The following is a 19,002-nucleotide window of genomic DNA, read 5'->3' on the forward strand; positions in this document are numbered from 1 at the left end:
CACCAGAACCTTGGCACTGGAGATGTCCAATGTGCTAGCAGGAGGGTTAACCTTAAACAACTGCTCACCATAGCTGATTCAGTGGGACATGGGACAGAGAGAACCAAAACCCATCACTTACCATAACTACAGGCCACCAGACCCCAGACTGTGAGTCACCTGCCCACACAGTCCCAAAACAAAAGCCTCTTTGCCTACACACAGTGCCATCGCAGACTGGTCATTCATCTGTCTACGAAGGCCAGAATTTCCACTAAGCCATGCAATGTGACTCCTCTGGATATTATTCAGTGTCCTCAGAGGTAACACACCTCAAGGACATTGCTGTGAGAGGTGGATAAACAATGTTGTTGCTGGCTTGGCTTCGCAAGTGAAGAGTTATTTGGAAGGGTGTCCATGTCGACTGCATGTCCGACAGGCACATTCTGGTGCAGTAGTGGCATTTAAAGGTCTGATCGGGGTTTGGGTTCTCTAGGGCAGCAGCAGCCTTGGTTTTTCTCTGCTGACATTTTTTCTTTAGAGCTTCACAGCGTATGATTTTAAAGTTTTTGACAGCTGTGTATACTGTGTGATGCCAGCTGTCCTGCTCGGTAGCGATGGTTGAGCGCTAATGGGGGTCGATGTTGCAGGATTGAATGACTTCTTGAGGCAATCCTTGTATCTTTTCTTTGGTGCTTCTCTGTCACGATGACCAATTGACAGTTTGCCATACATGACGATCTTAGGAAGGAGATGTTCCTCCATCCGGGTCACATGCCCAGCCCACCGGAGCTGGTATTTCAGTATCATGACTTCCATACAGGGAACCTCTGCCTGTTCGAGGACCTAGTCATTGGTGACAAAGTCGCTCCAGTGGATGTTAAGAATGGTGCGAAGGCTGCGGTATGTGATCGAGGCCTTGGGCCATAGAGCAGAATAGTTAAGCACAACAGCTCTGTAAACACAGATCTTGGTCTAGCATTTCAAGCTCTTGTTGTTCCACGCACGCTTATAGAGTCTACCGAAGGCGCTGTTCGCCTTTGCCAGTCTGTTGTCAATTTCCTTATCGAGATCTTGGCATTGGATGAGATGGTGCAGCCCAGGTAGGTAAATTGCTGAACTGATTTCAGTTCTGTCTCACTGATGGTGATGATGGGTGGGTGGTATCTTCCTGGGGTGCAGGCTGGTGAAGGACTTCTGTCTTCTTGAGGATAAACAATACCACATCTTTTAAAACCTGTTGCATTGGCTATGGGTAAAGAGTGCAGACTTATTCATGTTTTGTTCCCCCCCCCCACCATGAGTTATTGCTTTTTGATTTGACTTGAATTTTGATTGACTTTAATTTTGGGGTTCAATTCTCTAATTCAAGTGCACATAATTCCCTTCACATGTGGCATAATTCTGGTCTCAGTCTGCATTGACTTAGCTGTGAAAATCTGATGGTTAAACCTTTCCGAAGTAACGCAGGTGTGGGAAATTTTTGGTGTGCAGTAATCAGAGAGAAAAAAGACATGATAAAAGACATGATAAAGCATAAAGTAAACCTTAGTTTACTTTATATAATAATAATAATAATAATAATAATGTTTTTATTGATTTATTTATTCTTGCTATTCATTTTAACTTCTTAAGTCTGTTTTATTTGTTTTTTTATTAGTTTTATTGTTGTTATATATTGTTATTTTATTTTATTTTTTCTTAAACAGACTGCTCAAATGAAATTGCCCCTTGTGGGATTAATAAAGTTGTTGATTGATTGATTGATTGATTGAATAAAAGAGTTAAGTTGGACTTAATTTGTTGTGAAAGTGTAGGGACACGGACCCCCAACAGGGGGCGCAAATGAATGGACAATGGAATAAGCCAAAATATAACAATTTAATGTTGTGAATGTGCACAACAGAACAACAGACAACACAATTTAGATCAACAGTCAATAAGTCATGGTGACGTGTGGGCAGGCTCGAGGATAGAAGACGCACGTCCAGAAAAGAGCCGGATCCCACACGCTTTCCACTGTCACCGGATCTGAAGCACTCCGGAGCCACCAAGCGCTGGGTCCCCAGGTGGCCACTGCCTCTGGCTGTCAGATCGGGTACTGCTGGCAGGAAGAACAGACAGGTGATGGTGGGTGCGTGAACACCCAGCAAACAGTCAGAAAGGGTGGGAAACACCTCCACCTCTTAAGCACAATCACACAGGAACAAAAACGTGAAGCGCCTTATTCGAGGAGCGAAGATGTCGTCTCCTCCCAGCTTCCAGCTGCTGACCAGTCAAACAGGTACGCCTGCAAATGTTCAGAAAATTGTATGGCACAAAACCATGGCTGAGTGTTTACCTGATTGGTAGACGATTTCTCGGCAGTGAGGTGAAGATGCTACCCGGTTTTTATGGAGATGTGTTTGTGATGATGATGAGTGACAGCTGGTGCTTGTTGATGAGTGACAGCTGTCACTCCCGGTTGCTCCGGCGCTCTCTCGTGCCTGAAGCCCGCACTTCAGGCAGGGCGCCCTCTGATGGTGGGCCAGCAGTACCTCCTCTTCACCGGCCCACATAACAGGACCCCCCCCTCAATGGGCGCCTCCTGGCGCCCGACCAGGCTTGTCTGGGTGACGGGTGTAGATGTCGGCCAGGAAGGCCGGGTCCAGGATGAAGCTCCTCTTCACCCAGGAGCGTTCTTGGGGTCCATAACCCTCCCAGTCCACCAGATACTGGAAACCCCAACCCCGTCGACGGACGTCCAGGAGCCTACGCACTGTCCAGGCCGGCTCCCCATCGATGATCCGGACAGGAGGTGGCACCGGTCCGGGAGTGCAGAGGGAAGAGGTGTGGTAAGGCTTGATCCGGGAGACGTGGAAAACCGGGTGAATCCACAGTGAAGCTGGTAGCTTCAGCTTCACTGCGGCCGGGCTGAGGACCTTGAGGATGGAGAAGGGGCCGATGTACCGGTCTTTTAGTTTCTGTGACTCCACCTGCAATGGAATGTCCTTCATCGACAGCCAAACCTCCTGCCCGGGCTGGTATGCAGGGGCCGGGGACTGCTGGCGGTCTGCATGGGCCTTGGCCCTCGTCCGGGCTTTGAGCAGGGCAGAGCGGGCAGAGCGCCACACCCGATGGCACCTCCTCAGATGGGCCTGGACCGAGGGCACCCCGACCTCTCCCTCCACAAGCGGAAACAATGGGGGCTGGTACCCCAAACATACCTCGAATGGGGAGAGGCCAGTGGCAGATTAAACTTGGCTGTTGTGCGCGTACTCGATCCAGGCCAGATGGTTGCTCCAGGCTGTCGGGTGCGCTGAGGTCACGCAGCGAAGGGCCTGTTCCAATTCCTGGTTGGTCCGCTCTACCTGTCCATTAGTCTGGGGATGGTACCTGGATGAGAGGCTCACGGTGGCCCCCAGTTCCCTACAGAAACTCCTCCAGACTTGCGAGGAGAACTGGGGACCATGGTCAGAGACGACGTCGGATGGAATCCCATGCAGACGTACGACGTGGTGGACCAGGAGGTCTGCAGTCTCCTGGGCCGTTGGGAGCTTCGGGAGGGCCACGAAGTGGGCCGCCTTGGAGAACCGGTCCACTATCGTGAGGATGGTGGTCATGCCCTGGGACAGCGGGAGGCCCGTGACGAAGTCCAGGCCGATGTGGGACCAGGAGCGGTGGGGCACAGGTAACGGCTGGAGGAGTCCCTGTGCTCGTTGGTGGTCAGCCTTTCTCCTGGCGCAGGTGGTGCAGGCCTGGACGTACTCCCGGATGTTGGCTTCCATAGACGCCCACCAGAAGCCCTGCCGGACCACTGCCACGGTTCTTCGCACCCCAGGATGACAGGAGAACTTGGATCCGTGACAGAAGTCCAGGACTGCAGCTCTGGCTTCTGGTGGGACGTAAAGTCTGTTCTTTGGGCCGGTTCCCGGGTCCGGGTTCCATGCCAGGGCCTCCCGGACGGTCTTCTCCACGTCCCAGGTGAGGGCGGCCACGATAGTGGACTCGGGGATGATGGGTTCCGGTGGATCTGACAGCTTGACCTTGACTTCCTCTTCGTGGACCCGGGACAGGGCGTCAGATCGCTGGTTTTTGGTCCCGGGGCGGTAGGTGATCCGGAATTCAAAACGCCCAAAGAACTGTGACCAGCGGGCTTGCCTGGGGTTCAGACGTTTCGCGGCCCGGATGTACTCCAGGTTCCGATGGTCCGTGAAAACCGTGAAGGGCACCGTAGCTCCCTCCAACAGGTGTCTCCACTCCTCAAGAGCCTCTTTCACTGCTAGGAGTTCCCGATTGCCAACGTCGTAGTTCAGCTCTGCCGGGGTCAACCTACAGGAAAAATAGGCACAAGGATGGAGAACCTTATCGGACTCTCCGCTCTGAGACAGCACAGCTCCTATCCCTGAGTCAGAGGCATCCACTTCGACAACAAACTGGCGATTGGGATCGGGCTGCACCAGAACAGGTGCAGACGAGAACCGACGTTTCAACTCCTTAAACGTGGTTTCGCACCGATCCGACCAGGTGAAGGGGACTTTAGTGGAGGTCAGGGCCGTCAGGGGGCTAACTACCTGGCTATAGCCCTTAATAAACCTCCTGTAGAAATTTGCAAAGCCAAGGAACGGTTGCAGCTTCTTACAGCTTGTCGGTTGGGGCCAATCTCTCACCGCCGCTACCTTGGCCGGATCGGGTGCGACGGAGTTGGAGGAGATGATGAACCCCAGGAAGGACAAAGAAGTACGGTGGAACTCGCACTTCTCGCCCTTCACAAACAACCAGTTCTCCAACAACCGCTGCAGGACCTGACGTACATGCTGCACATGAGTCTCAGGATCCGGGGAGAAGATGAGGATATCGTTCAGGTATATGAAGACGAACCAGTGCAGGAAGTCCCGCAAGACGTCATTAACCAATGCCTGGAACATCGCGGGTGCATTGGTGAGGCCGAACGGCATGACCAGGTACTCAAAGTGACCTAACGGGGTGTTAAATGCCATCTTCCACTCGTCTCCCTTCCGGATCCGAACCAGGTGATACGCATTCCTAAGATCTAGTTTGGTGAAGATTTGGGCTCCATGCAAGGGCGTGAACACAGAATCTAGCAGAGGCAGCGGGTATCGATTGCGAACCGTGACTTCGTTCAGCCCTCTGTAGTCTATGCATGGACGGAGTCCGCTGTCCTTTTTGCCCACGAAAAAGAAACCTGCACCCATCGGGGAGGTGGAGTTCCGGATCAACCCGGCAGCTAAGGAGTCCCAGATGTAGGTCTCCATTGATTCGCGCTCAGGACGAGAGAGGTTGTACAATGTGCTGGACGGGTACTCAGCGCCTGGGATCAAATCAATGGCACAATCATACGGATGGTGCGGGGGAAGAGTGAGTGCCAGATCTTTTCTGAAGACGTCAGCAAGATCATGGTACTCCTCCGGCACCGCCGACAGATTGGGGGGGGGGGGGGGGGGGGACTTTAACCTCCTCATTAGCTGTCACACCAGGTGGAACCGAGGATCCTAAACATTCCCGGTGGCAGGTGTTGCTCCACTGCGTCACTACCCCAGACGGCCAATCAATCCGGGGATTGTGCTTAATCATCCATGGAAATCCCAAAATCACGCGGGAGGTAGAAGGTGTTACATAGAACACACTCTCCTCCCTGTGATTCCCAGACACCACCAAAGTCACGGGTGGTGTCTGGTGTGTGATTAATGGGAGAAGGGTGCCATCTAGTGCCCATACCTTCAATGGGGAAGGGAGAGCCACTAGAGGGAGCCCTACCTCCCTGGCCCATCTGCTGTCCAGCAGATTCCCTTCAGACCCCGTGTCCACCAGTGTTGGAGCATGGAGGGTAAAATCCCCACAAAGGATCGTCACTGGGATGCGTAAGGATCTACGGGCTTTCCCCGCATGGATGTTATGGCACACCCTTAACCCAGTCTCTAAGGGCGGGCATTGAAGTTTAACCGCTTGGGGCAGTTTCTTTGTATGTGCTCATTAGAGCCACAGAAAAAACATTCTCCGCCAGCCAGCCTCCATTGTCTGTCATGTGATTTTACTTTAGCCCTGCTCGTGTCCATAGCTTCGTCAGCAGGGGGAGCTGTTGCTCCACGGAGCTCTCCAAGTGTGGAGCGTGGGGACGGCGGCACCCTTTCAGACCCGGAAGGAAGAGGGACGGCTCGCACCCGGCCACGCCCTTCGCCCCGCTCCCGACGGTGTTCATGTAACCAGTTGTCTAACCGTATGACCAGGTCGACAAGCCCGTCAAAATCCCGCGGCTCATCCTTAGCCAGCAGGTGCTCCTTCAGGACCGGAGACAGTCCGTTTATGAAGGCGGCGCGGAGTGCAACGTTATTCCAGCCGGACCTTGCAGCCGCGATGCAGAAGTCAACTGCATACTCGGCTGCACTCCGACGTCCCTGTCTCATTGACAGCAGCACGGTCGAAGCAGTCTCGCCTCTATTGGAATGATCAAACACCTGTTTAAACTCCCTCACAAACCCAGTATATGTCATTAGGAGCCGTGAATTTTGCTCCCAGAGCTCCGTAGCCCAGGCGCGTGCCTCTCCTCGAAGCAAATTAATGACATAAGCCACCCGGCTGGCATCTGACGCGTACATGACGGGACGCTGTGCAAAGACGAGCGAACACTGCATTAAGAAGTCTGTGCACATCTCGACACAACCTCCGTACGGTTCCGGAGGGCTTATGTATGCTTCAGGGGATGGGGGGGGGGGGGGGGGGGGGGGGGGGGTTCGTTGAATCACCACTGGAATGTCTGTATCTAGTGCTCCGTCAGCTGGAGGAGGTGCTGCAGCAGCGCCTTGAGTGCACGCTTCCACCTGGGCGGTGAGAGCCTCCATCCTCCGATTGAGTATAACGTTCTGCTCGGTTACCAAGTTCAACCAAGCAGTGAAGGCGGTTAAGATGTGCTGCAGCTCACTCAACACGTCTCCTGCCGACGCCTGTGCACCCTGTGTTTCCATTGGCGGTTCAATTGATGTTTGACGCCCCTCGGGATTCATGACGCTGGCCGAGAAATCCTGTTGTGAAAGTGTAGGGACACGGACCCACAACAGGGGGCGCAAATGAAGTGTCAGATCGGGTACTGCTGGCAGGAAGAACAGACAGGTGATGGTGGGTGCGTGAACACCCAGCAAACAGTCAGAAAGGGTGGGAAACACCTCCACCTCTTAAGCACAATCACACAGGAACAAAAACGTGAAGCGCCTTATCCGAGGAGCGAAGATGTCGTCTCCTCCCAGCTTCCAGCTGCTGACCAGTTAAACAGGTACGCCTGCAAATGTTCAGAAAATTGTATGGCACAAAACCATGGCTGAGTGTTTACCTGATTGGTAGACGATTTCTCGGCAGTGAGGTGAAGATGCTGCCCGGCTTTTATGGAGATGTGGTTGTGATGATGATGAGTGACAGCTGTCACTCCCGGTTGCTCCGGCGCCCTCTCGTGCCTGAAGCCCGCACTTCAGGCAGGGCGCCCTCTGGTGGTGGGCCAGCAGTACCTCCTCTTCAGCGGCCCACACAACATAATTACCTTCATAGAGTTTGTTCCTAAAATTTGTTGACATCCAAAATTTGCTCGTGATTTTTTTTGTCCCCTCCCCCCACCCCCCTGAGTACTGTTCTTTCAACACATATTAATGTTACTGTGAACTGCAGTTAACACAACTGCCCATAAGACCAGAACAATGGCAAATATGTGTTGCATGTGGGATCCTGAAAGACCAAATTCAGTTTCATGGTGTGATGCTGTGCTGTTGTGCATCCCTGTGAGACTCTCTAACTATGGCGTTCTTTCTATAAAAGAAACTGCAGACAACAGTCTGAGGTACAAATACTTTCTGGTGAGAGATCTGAGTTTGATTTCACCAGCTGTGCGCCTAACCCCTGCTTCACGTTCAGACCAACAGGCTCGCAGGAAGTGGAAAGTGTGCATGTCATTTAAAGAGTATGGGCACTGGGCATAAAAATGGCATCTGTTTTGGGTGGAAACTAGTAATGACACGAGCACCACATCATGTGCCACTTTGCAGCAGGTGGAAAATAGGACCATCTGTGTTTGGCACCCCACTGATCCACCTGGTGCAGAGACTTGGCCCAATCCCAATACCCTCCTTACGCCCTACCACATCATGCTTGCCCTTCATTTTGCACATTCGTGTCAATGTGCAAAATGAAGGGAAAGGGCAACGTGATAGGGTGAAGGGAGAGGATTGGGACTGGACCTTTGTTGTCTCACGAACACTGGGACCCAGCATGCTGCACTCTGCTGACGACAAGCTTAAATATTAAATATTAAAGGTGCCTACAGAGATCACAGCCATGTTCCTGTGATAGGACAGTGAGCAGTGGGTTCATGCACACACTTTTTTAACAAACACATACAGTTAGTTGAATGCACCATTTCAATCTAAATCAATTAATCAGCCTCGCACCCTGACCGCGTTTCTTTTACTCATGTTTAAAATTTGATTATCCTGCCTCTGTTCTGCAAAAACACCGCACACTTTCATTAACACAAAAAGACAAAACACAAAGGCAATTAAATTTCTCATTTCAGAGCTGCAACTTTTATCTTTGTGGTTATCAGGTGTTTATATTTCGCTCTTGACTGGAAAGCACAATTTAGGGATTTGTGTGAATTAATCCGCAGATGAGCATGTAAATCCATCATTAAAGTGTGGAAGAGAGCAGGTATATTTGTTAAAGCTCGAAGCGATAGAGATGAACACAGAGGCGTGCGGTTTATTGACAAACAACAGCCTCTTTCACATCATTAGCCATGTAGATTTTCATTGTAACCAGACACCAGATTGTTGCTCTGCCCTCCGCAGCACACGGTTGTCTATCTCAGTTTTTAGAGTGATTCAAAAAAAAAAAAAAAAAAAATTTCCCAGCAGTGAAACCTGTAAACCCCTTTAACTGTCAGCAGGGCTGGGACGATACACTTTATTTGCAAACACGATACTATGGATGGATGGATGATTATAATTACAATTTGATATTACAATAGCCTGTGATTTTTTTTTCTTCTAAACACTAGCAGGGGCAGATCCAAGATTTTGTAAAAAAAAAAGGGGGGTCTGGGAGAGTGTTCCCCCAGAAACTTTTGAATTTTTAGGTGCCATTTCCTACATTTTGGAACATATTTTACTCGTAAAAAAACTCGTTTTGTACAATCATGGACAGCAGGATGGCTTAGTGGTTAGCACTGTTGCCTCACACCAAGAAGGTCATGGGGTCGACTCCCACTTGTGGACACCTGGGTTATCTCCAGGTGTTCCGGCTTCCTCCCACATCCAAAGACATTCAGGTTAGGTGGATTGGAAACTTTAAATTGTCTGCCCTATGACTGCTGGGATAGGCTCCAGTCCCCCCCATGACCCTTAACTGGAGTAAGTGGTTGAAGATGATTGAGTGAGTTGTACAATCTTGAATGTGATGTCTTGACGTTATGATGACAAGTAACAGTGAACATTTGAAATGTCTGTGACTCTGCCCAACTTCTTTGGCAGAGGTAAAAATCACAGTATTATGAGTATTGATTTTCCTCATGCCAGTTGTTAGTATCTGCAGGTTTTCAACATCATATCGTGCACAGACCTCAGACAGAGCTGATGTTAAACTGTAGCACACACTGATTTTCACAACTTACCATCAGCTAACAACAGAGCTGTGGAAAAGAAGAGAGAGGAAAGAGGAGGAGGAGGAAGTCATGGAGAAAACAGAAAAAGCAATGAACAGTGGAAATGGGAGAAACATAGATAAGAATGAAAAAAGGTTAATAGGAGGGAGAGAAATGGGATGTGTCAGAAAATGAGCGGGTATTAACCCTGAGGTTTAATATATACAGCACTGATTATTTGAACAGCTTAGTAACTGGAAGAACTTTATTTATTTGAATTTCTTATGGAAATGAAGGCTAAAGGGAGATTTATTAAGAGAAGGTGTGTTTGAAAGAAATCAACAAGACCGTTGTACATTTCAGCCATAACATTTATTTCAAAGTTTATCACGCCCATCTCGTGTCAGATGAGCTCGGAGAAAATAAATACGAACAGGTAATCGCTTTCAGAGTGCAGACAACCATTGACACGCAACAACAATCCCCACAAAACGCCACACACATCTTAAATAAGACCCTTTGGCTGCGCCATTATTTTCACTCTGGGTCACCATAGCAGATCGAAGGTGAACCTGCACGTTGAAATGTTTCAAGAATTGTTGAAAGTTTCACACCAGATGCCCTTCTGATGCAACCCCACATTACATGGAGAAATGTGGCAGGGGTGGGGTTTGAACCAGGAACCTTCTGCACTGAAAGCAAGCACACACCACCCCTGCACAAAACGTGACACACATCTACACATGTAATATTTATGACTGGATTCCAAAAAACTGATTTCAGAAATGTCCATCTGTACAAGACAGAAAAACACAGCTGCAGAATGAGAACAGCTGCAAATCAGTCTTTAGCATTTCCAAATTGTCATCAATTTACTGTCCACTAACCAGGAAAGTTTTTCCTGTGGTACGCGGCCCACATTTACAGAAGTACAAAATGCAGCTCTAGATCTGCCCCAGCACCTCATCATGAGTCAAGCCAGTCCTCAAAATGTCATGAAAAAAGGTTTAAAGCCTGTTTCAACAGCCATTTCCAAAGTTAAGAACGCAACGGCCCACTTTGAAATTTCAAAATCTTCTGCAGCAGAAACACTGAAACCTTTATATGCAATTTTTGATCAACACAAGACAAGTATGCCATTGTGTATATTTACTGGGGTGGCATGGTGGATTAGTGTTTCACACTGACGCCTCGCAGCAAGACAGTAGTGGGATCACTTCCCGCCCTTTCTGTATGGAGTTTCCATGTTCTACCTGTGTCTGCATCAGTTTTCTCCCTCAATTAAAACATGCTTATTTAGGGTCTGCTCCTTTCTCTGCCCCTGACCAAGGCAGCGTCTCTACATCTGGAGTTGGTCGCCGGGCACCAGACTGTGGCTGCTCACTGCTCCTAGTGGTCGGATTGTGTCTAACTGTAATTAGGATGGTTAAATGCAAAGGACCCATTTCATTATATACATGTACAACTAGCTCGGGTACCCAGCGCTGTCCAGGTTAACCTGTTTTAGACATAGGCCAAATGCCAATCATTTTAATCAAAACAACTGCCCAACATTTGTTGTTGTAATGCTGATGTCTTACAAATATAATAGTTAATGGGCTAAAGTTTGTCCAGCAGAACTATAAGAGGTGCACTCCCTAAACTTAAGTGGAAATACTTGGTTAACAGACAAACACATTTGAAGTCCTTCATGCAGACTTTGCTTTGCAATCAAATTTATAACAAAATTACACAAAAAAGATAGGTAACAGTAAAAGTAAATATCAATGAATCAAAATTGAGGTAGTGGTGTATTTCACTGTTTTTACATTGCAATTTTACAAACATAAAATGGCTTTAAACAGCAAATGTAAATATTAGAATGGAAAAATATTTCTTCATGAAATTCACTTAGTGTTTTCTGACCATTAGTTTTGAAGAGCCTCTTGATAGACAATGTTCCTTGTCATGCCACCTGGCAAGTGGATGTACAGCTGTTCTGGGTTACCAACCCTGAAGCAGCCGACATACAACTGGCCGTGGGAGAACACAGGCTCTGTCAGATTCAGTCCAACCACCTTAAAGGACTGTCCCTGAGCCTTGTTGATGGACATTGCAAAGCTGGGTTTGACTGGGAACTGCAGACGCCTGAACACAAATGGCATGTCTGATGGGATAAGTGGAATCTTTGGTATAAAGACATCTTGTCCCTTGGCCTTGCCTGTCATTACTGTGGCCTCCAGGACTCTTTGCATCAACTTCTTAATTGTGAGTCGCGTTCCATTGCAGAGCTTGGGTGGGTCAAGATTCCGCAGGAGCATGACTGGGGCACCAACTTTGAGCACCAAGCTGTGTGGTGGGAGGCCTGCTGGTGCCAGGAATTCACCTGGGTAGTTAACCACCTCATCTGGATCGGGCACTGTGTCAATTGACAGGTAGCTGGAGGCCTGTCCTGGAAGCTGAGCCAGAAGCTTAGCATTGATGCCACCCACTGCCAAGTTCTTTGGAGCAAGGATAGCACGCTCGCTCAGCCAGTTGTGGTTCTGGTAGTTACTGTGGAGGTTTGGAAAGACTTTGGCCACCAAATCACATATGTCATGAACAGTGTGACCAAAGGGCAGCTTGACCTGGTCATCCAGAGTGTCAGGGTACCCAGTAACCATAAAAGATAAATAGATAAAGAGAACAGATTAAAGCATTAAATTATTGGTTGCCCAGTAACCATAAAGAATTAAAGTGAAAGTTCTTTTTGTCTAAGATTTCTAGCAATAATGATGAAAGCAGAATTCTGTAACAGATAAATAGATAAAGAGAATAGATTAAAGCATTAGTCCAGTAACCATAAAGATTAAAGTGAAAGTTCTTTTTGTCTAAGATTTCTAGCAATAATGATTAAAGCAGAATTCTGTAACAGATAAATAGATAAAGAGAATAGATTAAAGCATTAGTCCAGTAACCGTAAAAAATTAAAGTGAAAGTTCTTTTTGTCTAAGATTTCTAGCAATAATGATTAAAGCAGAATTCTGTATCAGATAAATAGATAAAGAAACTAGATTAAGGCATTAAATTATTGGTTGCCCTTAATTGTGTCTTTAAGAAGTAAAAGATGTCTTACCTTTAACCTTCTTGCCAGCTTTTTCTGTCTTGTCATAAATGGTGAATATACAAAGTTTTCAGACAGCAAGTCTTCAAACTGTACTGGGTTGTACACCAAAAGTAATTATATTTTACAGATTCAATATAATGTTATTGTTGTGTGGGCTGCCAGAAGAGGAGGTACTGCTGGCCCACCACCAGAGGGCGCCCTGCCTGAAGTGCGGGCTTCAGGCACGAGAGGGCGCTACCGCCATGGACACAGCCGGGGGTGACAGCTGTCGCTCATTACCTCTTGACAGCTGTCACCCATCTACTCAACATCATCTCACTCCATAAAGACCAGACGTCATCTCCACCTCGTTGCCGAGATATCATACTTCATTGGAGGTAATATCCTCAGCCGTTTTGTAATTGCAATATTTGTATATTGTGAGTGTTTTCAGGAGTACCAGTTCCTCCATCGGTGGAAGCTGTGAGAGCGCTGAAGGCACTCTTTTCCCCTGAGGAATCTACAGTACTCTGCAAGTTATTGAGTGAGAGGTGGAGGTGGCATTCCCACCGTTGTTGTTATTGGGTGTACACACACCCACACTTGACTGTCTTTGTTCTTCGCCAGCAGTACCAGATCCGACAGTCGGGGACGGTGATCACCTGGGAATTCGGGACTTGGCGGCTCCAGTATTCACCAGGTTCTGGGGCGGCGGAAATCGTGTGGTTCCGGCTCTTCTTAGGACAGACGTCTTCTATCCTTGAGCCTGCCCACACGTCACCTTTGTGTATTGACTGTTATGATATTCTGAGATTGTCTGTATGTTCATTGTGCACATTCACAACATTAAATTGTTATATTTTGGCTCATCTATTGACCGTTCATTTGCGCCCCCTGTTGTGGGTCCGTGTCACTACACTTTCCCAACAGGATATCTCGGCCAGCGTCATGGACTCCGAGGGGCGTCACCCGGCTGTTGAACGACCAATGGGAGAGCAGGGAGCGCAGGCGTCTGCAGGAGACGTGATTGGTGAGCTGCAGCACATTCTCACCGCCTTTACGGCTCGGTTGGATCAAATGACTGAGCAAAACATCCTCCTGAACCGCAGGGTGGAGGCTCTCTCCGCACAGATGGCGGCGAGCGCTCAGGGCGCTGCTGCAGCTCGTCCTCCTGCCGACCCTGTGCAGGATATAAACGTTCCAGTGGTGGTTCAACAACCCCTCCCACCATCCCCTGAAGCATACATAAGCCCTCCTGAGCCGTACGGAGGTTGTGTGGAGACGTGCGTGGATTTTCTTATGCAGTGTTTGCTCGTCTTCGCACAACGTCCCGTCATGTACGCGTCAGATGCTAGTAAAATAGCTTATGTGATTGCTCTGCTTCGGGGTAAAGCACGCGCCTGGGCTACGGCGCTCTGGGAACAGAACTCACGGTTGTTATCAGCATACACTGGGTTTGTGGGGGAGTTCAGAACAGTGTTTGATCACCCTAACAGAGGAGAGACCGCTTCAACCGTGCTGCTGTCAATGAGACAGGGACGCGAGAGCGCAGCCGCTTATGCAGTCAACTTCCGCATCGCGGCTGCGAGGTCCGGCTGGAATAACGTTGCGCTCCGCGCCGCCTTCATAAACGGACTGTCGTTGGTTCTGAAGGAGCAGCTGGTAGCTAAGGAGGAACCGCGGGATTTAGATGGGCTTATCGATCTCGTTATACGGTTAGACAATCGGTTGGAGGAACGCCGTCGGGAGCGAGGCGAAGGACATGACCGGATACGCGCCGCCCCTCTCCCTTCCGGGTTCGAAAAGGGGCCGCCCTCCCCATGCTCCACAGCCGCAGCGCTTTGTGGGGCAACAGCTCCCCCTGCTGACGTTGTTAGGGAAACGCACAGGGCCAAAATGGGGAGGCTGATCCGTGGAGAGTGTTTTCTCTGCAGCTCAACTGAGCACACACAGAGAAACTGCCCCAAATGGCCAAAACGACAACACTCGCCCTTAGAGACTGGGCTAAGGGGGGGGTCAAAACATTCAAGTGAGACACACACAAATTGCCACACGACTCCCAGTCACAGTCCTGAGCGGGGATTTAACCCTTCAAGCCCGAGCACTGGTGGACACGGGGTCAGAAGGGAATCTGCTAGACAGCAGATGGGCAAGGGAGGTAGGGCTCCCTCTGGTGGCGCTTCCTTCGCCGTTGCAGGTGCGGGCACTAGATGGCACCCTCCTCCCTTTACTCACACACAAGACACAACCAGTAACTCTGGTGGTGTCTGGAAACCACCGGGAGGAGATTGAGTTTTTTGTAACTCCTTCTACATCCCGCGTGATTTTGGGCATCCCATGGATGTTGAAGCACAATCCCCGGATTGATTGGCCGTCTGGGGTGGTGGTTCAGTGGAGCGAAACCTGCCATCGGGGGTGTTTAGGATCCTCGGTTCCTCCCGGTTCACAGGCTAAGGAGGAGGTCAAAGTCCCTCCCAATCTGACGGCAGTGCCGGTTGAGTACCACGATCTTGCTGACGTCTTCAGTAAGGATCTGGCACTCACCCTTCCCCCGCACCGTCCGTACGATTGTGCCATTGATTTGGTTCCAGGCGCTGAGTTCCTGTCCAGCAGGCTGTACAACCTCTCACGACCTGAGCGCGAATCAATGGAGACCTACATCCGGGACTCATTAGCTGCCGGGCTGATCCGGAACTCCACCTCCCCGATGGGGGCAGGTTTCTTTTTGTGGGCAAGAAAGATGGCGGACTTCGTCCATGTATTGATTACAGGGGGCTGAATGAGATTATGGTTCGCAACCGATACCCGTTGCCATTGTTAGATTCCGTGTTCACCCCCCTGCATGGAGCCAAAATCTTTACTAAGCTGGATCTTAGAAATGCGTATCACCTGGTTCGGATCCGGAAGGGAGACGAATGGAAGACGGCATTTAACACCCCATTAGGTCACTTTGAGTACCTGGTCATGCCGTTAGGCCTCACCAACGCCCCCGCGACGTTCCAAGCCTTGGTTAACGACGTCTTGCGGGACTTCTTGCACCGATTCTTCTTCGTATATCTGGACGATATCCTGAGACCCATGTCCAGCATGTACGTCAGGTCCTGCAGCGGTTGTTAGAGGCTGCACAGAATTTTTTTTTTTTTTTTTTTTGATTGTAAAAGTTGGGTATATTTAAGGAGTTGATAGTTTACTTTGTGCTGTTTTCTTCAAGAATAAATCTCTCCATGCATAACAGGTGGACCACACACAGACAGCGCTTAAACACGCTCATTCACTATTACAACAAACAAACTAACAAAAATAATCTCTTATTTGAGATTTAACTATTGTTCCATCCATAGTATTTAAGCAAACTGGTGAATAATTATGGCTCACAGATGTCTGTGATCTGTAAAGCACTTTGAGCATCTGCCTCAGATGGACGCTCACTATAGAAATGCAGTCCATGTACCATAGTGCTGTTGTCTCACAGCCAGAAACACTACACACACACACACACACACACACAAACACACACACACACATGCGCACACGCACAGTCTTGTGTCTGGATTAAACCTCTGGTATTAAACTGAAACTAGCATCATGCTTTTCAAAAAACACACATGGGACCAGCCAGATGATCATAAATTTGAATAACACCATTTGTATTTTCCATAATCCATTTTATTTGACACATTAACATGTATATAGGCATATTTTTATGTATTTTAATAATTAATCTATCAAAACAAAATGTAACTTCAATATGTATTTATTGTGCATAATCTATTTGGGATGGAATTTATGCCTGCTATAGTTTTGCCACCCACTAGATGTTGATGTTTTGTGTTTTGAGTCATTGATACTTTACTCAGTACAATAAGGAGAAAGCCTCATGTGCTTCATGAGGCGTCATCAGCCCATTACTACACAGTACTATGAAGGTTAGGTTATTACACCTCTTATCCAAGAGTGTGGTCTTTTAGTTTAAGAACATGATTTATTAATTTCACTCATTTCTAAGAGCCAGCACATTTTGCTCATTCAAATCTTCTTTGTCTTCTTGTTCTTGTTCTTCTTCTTGTACAGTGGTTGGCATTAATCGTAACAATACATTACCACCACCTTGTCCTCCCGTGTGTGAATCACAGTACCACTTTCATTTCTCTATACAGGAGCAGCTTACCACACATGTAGATGGTGCCATGTTGTGGTCATAGATGATAATGTAGGATTTTTCCAGAGGTATTAGGCATGTTGTATTCCTGAGGATTGATTTTATTATTGAGTATTATGCAAGGCAGTCAGTCAATGTAAAACGCTAATAACCTCAAACCTGAATGTTTAACAAAAAAAAAAGTGTCTTGACTGTCTCAGGTGAATATATTTTTGTGTTCAATCATTAGGCAACTATTAGTGTGCATAATTATGGTGCAACTAAATGGGACACTAATTTTTTCAATATCACATTTGTTTTATATTTAGAGTAAGAATAACAAATAACTTAAAATTAAGAAATAAACACTTTTGACATTTGAAAAATATTGACCAGTACAGCTACCATTCTTATTCTAACTGCCATGAGTCTACCATCCATGGAATCTGTCAGTTTCTTAATCTGTTGACGAAAAACGTTTGGTGGAGCCGCAACCACAGACTCGCAAATGCTGTCAAACAGTTGCTTTGTTTTCCCTCACTGTGTATCTCATGTTGAAAAGGGCCCTGAAGTTCTCAGTAGGGTTTAAGTTAAGTATCGAAGGGGATCATGTCAATATTCTGTCATCTTTGAGGTCTTTGTTCGTAGCCAAGCAGTGGAGTACTTGGATTCATGTGATGGAGGGTTTTCCTGCGATACAAATCATGGCCTTCTTGAATGAAGCAGAGTTTTCCTGTACCATTGCTTGAAGAAAGTATCTTCAAAAAGTTTTATGTCCATCTTTAACGAAATAAAGGTCGAACTAGGCCATCCTTAATAATAGCAGCCCATACCAAAACCCCTCCTCCACCTTGCTGGGATCTGACTCAGTGATGCTGTGTGTCATTAGTGAGTCAGCCATGTGCCCTCCCATCTGGTCTTTCAAGAGTCACTCTCATTTCATCTATTCTATTTGCAACAAAACATTTGATTCTCCGCTGATCACGCCTCAATAGCTTAACTATTTGAAGAGTACTACATCCCTCTGAAAGCCATTTTACAATTCATGACTTTTCAGTCCCTGTCAAATCTTTCTCTTTTTTCTTTTTTGCCTTTTTTGGGGTGTGAGGGGGGTGGACGTTGAGTAAAGAAGCTGCCTAATAATTTTGCAGATTTGCTATAGGGTGTCAGTCACTTTCAGCCACACCCTCTCTGATTACTCAAATCACCTGAGAATGTTTAAAACTAAAGGTGTAGTTACACTGTGATTAGTAACCGGTAGCAAAACTCACTGAATCATCATCTCAGGTGGATTTGAGGCTCTGATGGAATGAGAGGACTACCACCAAATGCAGATGTGCAGAGCTTCCACGTGCAAACAGAAGACAACTGGATAAGTCACAGATAAAACCATCATCCACTGGACATCCATTGGCAAGCTATGAACAAGTACAGGACAAAACAGAAAACAAAAGTGTTACCACCAAGAAACCTCTCAGTCTGATGTCCGCTCAAACATTTGAGCATGCACAAAACTTCCTGACAGACATCAGGTGACAAGGAACACATTTAACAAATGCAAAAAGGATTTGTACAGGGCAAAAACAGACATAAACGGATATCAAGATTTCATATCTGTGACTGATACTTTACCTCAATCCATCACAGTGTGACTTAGACTTAATAAGATTTCAGATTAATAGGTTGGAGCTGGAAAGTAGGTATAGAAATGATGATAGGGTAAGAATACTCAATTGCCCGATAATTGTGCATGCAGTGTATATAAGTCATTTCAAAATATAAGGATGGTACCAGTTTGTTCCCCATGTCAAGAGGATTCAGAATATGTATAGTTTTTAGGGCTACATATTATAGTTTGGGTGGGGTGGAATTAGAATTGACCACTTTATACTTTTTGTACTAAGGCTTTCTGGACATCATCAGGATGGGAGGGGGGATTAGAATTCTGACCAATTTCTAATCGTTGTACTCAGGCTTTCTTGATGACATCAAGTAACCATAAAAGATAAATAGATAAAGAGAATAGATTAAAGCATTAAATTATTGGTTGCCCAGAACTTTAAAAAATGGTACCAGTTTGTTCCCCATGTCATGAGGATTCAGACTATATATAGTTTTTAGGGCTACATATTATAGTTTGGGAGTTTATCCCGGACAGACAGACAGACAGAATTAGCCCTTTATGTGTATAGATGACAATAA

The 19,002-nt window shown here is 47.3% G+C and overlaps 1 protein-coding gene across 1 annotated transcript in view; it reads right to left on the bottom strand.

Annotated features, from left to right (window-relative positions):
- The window catches only part of slc8a3 (solute carrier family 8 member 3), a 351,492-nt gene that overhangs the window by 24,014 nt on the left and 308,476 nt on the right, over positions 1-19,002 (bottom strand). The window contains 1 exon segment of the mRNA XM_034194826.1: positions 9,629-9,646. Coding sequence (XP_034050717.1) covers positions 9,629-9,646 — 18 coding nt within the window.

Source organism: Thalassophryne amazonica, chromosome 19 (assembly GCF_902500255.1).
Source record: "Thalassophryne amazonica chromosome 19, fThaAma1.1, whole genome shotgun sequence".
NCBI classification, from domain to species: domain Eukaryota; kingdom Metazoa; phylum Chordata; class Actinopteri; order Batrachoidiformes; family Batrachoididae; genus Thalassophryne; species Thalassophryne amazonica.